This window comes from Octopus bimaculoides, chromosome 23 (genome assembly GCF_001194135.2).
Source record: "Octopus bimaculoides isolate UCB-OBI-ISO-001 chromosome 23, ASM119413v2, whole genome shotgun sequence".
Taxonomy (NCBI): Eukaryota; Metazoa; Mollusca; class Cephalopoda; order Octopoda; family Octopodidae; genus Octopus; species Octopus bimaculoides.
The window spans coordinates 13,638,074-13,646,234 of record NC_069003.1 but is presented as its reverse complement, the minus strand read 5'-3'; the positions used below and the strand labels follow the sequence as shown (position 1 = coordinate 13,646,234).

The 8,161-nt window shown below is 37.5% G+C and overlaps 1 protein-coding gene across 2 annotated transcripts in view; it reads left to right on the top strand.

Annotated features, from left to right (window-relative positions):
- LOC106870848 (eukaryotic translation initiation factor 3 subunit I) overlaps window positions 1-8,161 on the top strand; it is a 22,840-nt gene that overhangs the window by 5,779 nt on the left and 8,900 nt on the right. For both annotated transcript variants that reach the window (XM_014917081.2, XM_014917082.2), the window contains exons 2-3: window positions 6,358-6,538; window positions 7,029-7,094. In XM_014917081.2, the coding sequence (XP_014772567.1) occupies window positions 6,358-6,538; window positions 7,029-7,094 (247 nt within the window). The remainder of the gene's footprint in view (window positions 1-6,357; window positions 6,539-7,028; window positions 7,095-8,161) is intronic.

Sequence of the window (8,161 nt, the reverse complement as noted above, 5' to 3'; positions counted from 1 at the left end):
TAAACATTGAATGCCAACTGGGATCCACCTGATTAAAATAGGAATCGGAAGGTCGTAATTAGAACATGGTTGGAAACCACTGCTCTAAATACTTACCCACACATCCTCACTTTGTAAGAATGTTATACTCTACCAATACAATTGCTTTTATCATCATTTAATGTCTGTTGTCCATGCTGGCATGCTAGAGGGCTGCACCAGACTCGATCTGATTTGGCCTGGTTTCTATGGCTGGATGCTTTTATATGATCCTGCCACGAGTGCTTTCACCACCAGAAGGATCCCCTCTATGTTTAGCCCCTTGTGGGCAATAAATAAATAAGAAGGATCAGTTTTAACACTTCTACTTTTTAACTAATTAGTTTGGTGGTGTTGTAATAAGGATTGTTATCAGAATTTGTTGGAAGCAGCAGTAAGAATCAATTTGGAAAAAAAACTAGTCTGATGTAAGAGATGGACCTTCAATTTGTGCTCCAAGAAAGGGTCATATATAAGGATTACCTCTTCCTAAGTCTCATGACAGAACTGCAGACACCACCAACCTTTACATGGTTGCTGTACCTGCTATAACTAGCAGCCAACTATTACTCAACCCTTTGGCATTTAAATGAGCCTTATCAGGCTCAAATATTTTACCTGTTTTATGTTCAAACCAGCCATATCTGGCCTCTCACGCCTACTCTGCAATGTCATTCTAAAAATAAACAATCGCATCATTGAAATCTCAAAGCTATGAGATAATGCATGATTAATTCAAAACAGTGTGAATAAACAAACATGAGCTTTAAATGCTAAAGGTTTCAATCACACTCTAACAGCTTAAGTAAGGAAACAACTTGTTACATAATGTGTGTGTGTGACGAGCTTCTTTCAGTTTCCATATCAAATCCACTCACAAGGTTTTGATTAGCCTAGAGCTGTAGAAGACACTTACCCGGGGTATCATGCAGTGGGATTGAACCTAAGGCCACATAGTTGGGAAGCAAGCTTCATGATCACACAGTCACACAGGTGCTTATGGAGTAAAAGACTAGATGGTCACAACTGGAAGGTTTTTCAACATCACTCTACTCAGTAAGGGCTAACCTGGGGCTAAACACCACCGAGCCAAAATTGGAGCCTCAAGTTGTCATTTGATCTGTTAGAAATAGCAGTCATATATATTTCCCTCAAATTATACCATATTGTCTTTGACATGGTCAAATCTGAATTGCCTTAGGTGTGGCCTCTCAGTCTAAACACTGTCGGTAGTGTTGTTTATTTCCTGTTTGGTATTGAATCTGTTTTGTCTGTCGTCTTCCTCCAAATGTCATTAGATAGTTTCACTGACCTAAAACGTGCAGTTGTCATTTTAAAGTATTCTCAATGCACACACTTAACACTACTTTTCACTTTCACTCACTCATTTCATTGCATAGACAGAAGCATTTATTATGTTCCAAATGTCATCTTGACCTTTTTGTTACCATGGTATTTTTTTTTTTTAATAAAGTTTTGATGCACATTTTGTCTAAGAAGCTTGCTTTCCAGTCGCATGGTTCTGGGTTCAGTCCCTCTTCGTGGCACTTTGTGCATGTGTCTTCTACTATAGCCTTGAGCTGACCAAAGCCTTATGAGTGGATTTGATAGAAACTGAAAGAAGCCCGTCTTGGTGCATTGCTGTACTCAAGAAGACCCATCCTCTACTGCAGAATTAATACCAGTGCTGGTGCACATAAAAAGCACCCAGTACACTCTGTATAGTAGGTCATGTTAGGAAGGGCATCCAGCTGTAGAAACCATGCCAGAACAATGGAGCCTGGTGCAGCCCCTGGCATTACCAGCTCTGGTCAAACCAGCCAATCCATACCAACATGGAAAATGGACGTTAAATTATGATATTTATGTGTCTTTCTGTTTGTCTCTCCACCACTACTTGGCAACCATTGATGGTATGTTTACGTCCCCATAGCCTAGTGGTTCAGCAAAGGAGACTGATAGAATAGGTACCAGGCTTAAAACAAAAATAAGTACTGGGGTCAATTCAACTAAAAATTCCCCAAGTCGATGCCCCAGTATGGCCACAGTCTAATGACTGAAACAAAAGGAATAAAAGAAATTTGTTGAGACCAATTTTGGAATTATTTGTTGTATATTCCAGAGGAATAGAATTCTGTACAAACTTGTGTTTCTACTCTTTAGCACTCAGATTACTCTATCAAATGTAATCCTTATTTATTCACATTGCTTTGAGTTAATCATGCATTATCTCATAGCTTTGAGGTTTCAATGATGTGATTGTTTATTTTTAGAATAACATTGTTGGTTAGGTGTGAGAGACCAGATCTAGCATAAAACAAGAATAATATTTGGGTTGGATAAGGCTGGTTTAAATGTTAAAGGATTAATTTTGTTGAAAGGTAGGGTTCTTAGTAATGAGAAATGAGTCCAGTAGGAAGATGGAAAAACTTCATAAACCACAATTTACAGAAGTGAGTGGAGGCAACAGCGTATTTTTGCCTTTTATTCTACTAGCTGACCCCTTGCTGTCAAAAATGACGGCTGATTGTAGTATTTTATATATAAATATATGGATAGCAAATCAAATTAATACACTTGTCAATGGTCACAGATACATTCACATACTTCTCTTATATATGCACACACATACATACATACACGCATATACTCACACAGAGTTGAAACGCTGTTTGATTTTTCTTTCCAGCGTTGAATGTTCACCAGTTTGCCATCTTTCCTTCCTTCCTTCCTTATTCATCTATCACCCCTTCCTTTCTCATTCATATGTTATGACAGAAAAACACAAGTATTATTAGATGTTCTACAGTCACAAGATCTGAAAATTCGTGGGGGAAGGGGGGGCTAGTCAATTACATCAACCTCTGCCCAACTGGAGCTTGTTTTATCCAATCAACCTCAGCAGAATTTGAACTGAAGTCCCGTCCTCCACAGCAGAAGTGTTATGGTTGCATCCCCTGGTAAAGAATCCTGTGCCAGTGCCATGTTAAAAGCACTCAGCACACACACACACTGTAAAATGGTTAGCTTTAAGAAAGGCATCCAGCCATAGAAACCAAGCTAAATCAGACTGGGTCCCGGTGCAGCTGGCCAGCCCTGGTCAAACCATCCACCCATGCCAGCATGGAAAACAGATGTTAACAGATGATGATGATGTAAAGACAGATGAAATACCACTAAGCGTTTTGTCCAGCATGCTAATTCTACCAGCTCACTGCCTTAATAATAACCCTTTCTCCTGTGGGGAGAGGGCTGGTTGATTACATCGACCCCAGTACTTAACTGGTACTTATTTTATTGTCCCCTAAAAGGATGGAAAGCAAAGTCAACCTCGGCCACATTTTAACTCGGAATGTAAAGATGAACGAAATGCTACAAAGCACTTGGTCCAAGATGCTAACAATTCTGTGAGGTTGCTCATTTCTTGCTTTTTAGAATAGTGTATTCTTTGACTGGTCCATTCTTTGGATAAGCTCACTTCTGTATCATTTTAGTAATAGTAGTAAGAAATGTTCAATCCAAAATATCAGTGGTTCAAATTCATGACAAGACCATTGTCACCAAACTATTTTCATTCCGAAATAGGCAGCACTTATAGTGGCATACTTTTGTTATTCTCAGGACTCTGGTTTCCAATTTATATTACAAAATACTGATTTTCATATTAAAACCATGGCTGTGTGGTAAGAAGCTCACTTCCCAACCACATGGCTCCAAGTTCAATCCCACTGCATGGTACAATGGGCAAGTGTCTTCTATTATAGCATTGGACCAACCAAAGTCTTGTGAGTGGATTTGGTAGACAGAAACTGATAGAAGCCCATTGTATATATATATATATATATGTATTTGTTTGTCCCCCACTTGGTGGGGACAAATGGTGATTGTGTGTTTATGTCCCCCGTAACTTAGCATTCTGGCAAAGGAGACTAATAGAATAAGTACTTGGCTTTAAAAAAGTCATGGGGTCAGTTTGTTCAACTAAAAATTCAAGGTGGTGCCCCAGTATGGCCACAACAATGACTGAAACAAGTAAAAGATATAAAAATTGAATTCATATCAAAATATGAATGAGAAGAGAAAATATTTTTGCATACAATGATTCTATAACTAGGAAAGTATTTGAAGATGTCTGACTATGATTATATGGTGACAGGCTTGGGTGTGTGAATGAGAAGTTTGCTTCCCAATCATCTGTAGTCCTGGGCCAACAAAAGCCTTGTGAGTGGATTTAGTAGATGGAAACTGAAAGAAGCCCATTATATATAGATATACATAGTTATTTGTGAGGGGTTATCAGTTTGGGCAAAATACTTCATAAGCTCTCAGTTCACCAGGCTTCAGCTGGATTTGAACTCAAATTGTAATGAGCCAATAGAAACCATGCAAGGCATTTTTTGTTACACTCTAACCATTCTGCCAGCTTGCTACCTTAACCCTTGAGCATTTAAACCAGCCATATTCAACCAAAATATTGTACGTGTTTTATGTTTAAACTGGCCAGATCTAGCTTCTCACACCTACCCTACAATGTCATTCTTAAAATAAAACAATCACCCATTCGAAATCTTGAAGCTACAAGATAAATATTACATTTGACGAAGTAATTTGAATGCTAAAGGGTTAAACCAGCCAGATCTGGCCTCTCACACATACCATACAATATTATTCTAAAAATAAACACTCACATCATGGAAATCTCAAAGCTACAAGAAAATGTATGACTAATTCAAATGAATTTGAATAAATAAGCATCACATTTGATAGAGTAGTGTGAATGCTAACGAATTAAATGGTCTTTAATTAAGGCACAAGACCAGCAATTTTGAGAAAATGAGGTAATCAGAACCATCAACTTCAGTGGTACTTTATTTTATTGACCCTTGAAAGGATCTAAAGCAATGTTGACCTCAATGGAATTTGAACTCTGGTTGTAAAGAGCTTGTAGAAATACTGCAAGACAATTCTTTTCCAACACTAATTATTCTGCCATCTTGCTGTCTGAAATGTCATTAATAAAGAAAATGTTATTCTACTAAATCATGCTGAATTCTTGATTAATTTTGAAATTAACTGGAACAGTTAGACAATGTATAGAAATATAGAAATATCATTACTGAAGGGTTAACCTTTAAATATCACATTCCTCTTTTTTGCATTTCTCTGTAAATTTAAAGGCTTTCCAACAATGTAGGAAATTGACATCATTATTCTGATGACATGCGAGCAGAATCATTAGCACATCGGGCAAAATGCTTAGTGGCATTTCATCCGTCTTTACGTTCTGAGCTCAAATTCCACCAAGGTCAACTTTACCTTTCATCCTTTCAGGATTGATGAAGTAAGTACCAGGGAAACACTAGGGTCAATGTTGTATATATATACACACACACACACACACACACACACACACACTCACATGTAAATGGCAAACAATGAGAATGCATGTTCAACGCTGCGTTGATGGATGGTTTCTTTATGTATTAAGGCTACCATTGGTTTCATGTTAAGGAATATCTCAACTGGTGTTTTAATCCTAAATAATAGAGAGGAACACCAATTTTTCTGTGATTGGCTAGAATAATTGTTGAGATACTTCTTAACATGAAACCAATGGTAGCTTTGATACACAAAATTCATTTAACATTTTGGACTCAATTTGGGTATAGCTATAAATAACTGAATATTTACAACTGTTTATAGCTTTATCTGCTTTGAATTGAACTGTTAGAAACTCATTATTTTATGTTCTCTCTGAGTTTCTAAATTCTTAAGATGTAAAATATATTTATATAAAGCAGTTATTTATCATCATTTAACATCCACTTTTCCATGTTTGCATGGGTCAGGCAAAATTCATTGAGGCAGATTTTTCTACAGCTGGATGCCCTTTCTGTTGCCAACCTTCATCAGACCTGTTTTTCACATAAAACTGGAAACAAACAACACTGCTTGCATGACGGCCATGCTTGTTTACAACTATCGTGTGATGTCATAGCAAGGGTACACATACACACTCTTATACATGTGTATGTGTGTGTGTATATTTATGTGTGCATGTTGCTATCACCATCAGGCAAGCAGTGTCCTTCCTTTCCAGCCTTCCCTGAAAAGATGTCTAGTCATGGGAGAATATTACCTTACTTGGAAACAGGCAAAGGTTCGTGACAGGAAGTGCATCCAGTTGTAGGAAAATCTACCTCAACAAATTCTGTTTGATCCATGCAAGCATGGAAAAGCAAACATTTAAATGATGTTGATAGGATAAAACAAATATGTAATATATATATATATATATATGAATATTTTTATTTTGTTTTTCTCTCTCTCTCTTTCCAGAAACCGATATTACTTCATGGACACGAGCGGTCCATCACGCAAATCAGATACAGTCGAGAAGGAGATTTGATTTTCTCTTGTGCAAAAGACTCCACACCAAATGTCTGGTTTTCCCTCAACGGTGAACGCCTGGGAAGCTACCGTGGACACAATGGTGCTGTTTGGTGTCTAGATGTGGATTGTATCCTTTTTCTTTAAACTTATTTCTTATAATCAACACCATTAATGATATATAAAGTAACTGGGTCAGACTTTGCATATGACACACCACATGAATATATCAGTCATCAGTCACATAAAGCCACATGGTTAAACCTTAGCCAATATACTTCACAGTATATCAATCATTTGTCACAAAGCCACACGATTAAACTTTTGACAGTACACATCACAGAATGAATATATCAATCATTAGTCATATAAAACCAGGAGATTAAATCTTATACAATACATACCACTGAATATATCAGTCATCAGTCATATAAAGCCACAAGATTAAACTTCAGCAAATGTAAACCATTCTAGCATGGAAAAAATAAAAATTAGCAAAAAAAAAATACAAAACATGAAAACATTCTCTGAAATTCCTTGAATACTTAAATGTCATGTTTGGTGCTTATGAGGGTGGTTGTTTGGATGTGTGATATTATTTCTTTAACAAAATCATTTAGGGTGCACCCAGAAATTATTGACTGGTTCAGCTGACAACAGTTGCCGTTTGTGGGACTGTGAAAAAGGTAAAGCAATTTTCTCACCTTCTTATGTTGTAAGCTTTCTTCTTTAACAGCAGGTCAGTCTCGATTGAGCAAAAGTGTTCCGGCCATGACCATCTTGTTTTGTTTCATTTTGTTTTTCTCTCAGCTATCATAGATGCAAGTGTGACTGTGTGCTAACAAATTTGCTTCCCAACCACATGGATTCGGATTCAGTTCCACTGCATGGCACCTTGGGCAAGTGTCATTTATTATAATCCCAGAGCAACCAAAGCCCTGCGAGTGGATTTGGTAGATGGAAACTGAAAGAAGCCCAGTGTGTGTGTGTCACTCATATAGTAACAGTATAATTTGAGGAATATTTGGCTGGTATTTCTAGCTGGTTGAGTGACTGCATAGAGCTTCTTTTGTTGGGAGTAGCAGTAAGTGTGATGTGATTTGAGGGAGATTTGGCTGCTATTTCTAGTTCTTAATATGATTTAAAACTGCATCCAGTGGTGGGGCCCTGGTTCAGGAGTTCCAGAGCTTTGAGGAGTATGAAACCACCTCTTAGCCATATTGATCCCAAGTCTACTCCAGTAGCACCTGTCAGGGTCCCAGTTTATGGGTTAGATAGCATGTAAATAGAAATCAGATGGGAATAAGGGAATAAACAGCTCCAGACCAAATCATGGGTGGCCCCTTGGCAAGACCCAGTACCAGGTAACCACCCAAACCGGGCTTACATTGAACTCATGGGTTGCAACATGATAGAATGTGAACTATTTAGGCAAATATACGGACCTTTGTGATTTGACGGGCAACATTTTTTTATGTAGTGTTTTTGGTACCGAAACACTTTCAAACTTCGTATACTTGTATATTTTGTGGTATAGAACAGATAATAAATTTTGTATTCGAAGTTATTTCACATTAAAAATTGTCTTATTTCGATAATTTCAACTAATCACTGACGTCTATTCAGTTGAATATAGTTACTGCTGTGACGGTGTATATGGTATTAATCCCCGTTAGTTCTGACATTTCCGATAAACTAGAATGTTCGTAAACAAAGGGGAAAAAGCCATCAAAATACTTGAATATTGCCTGCA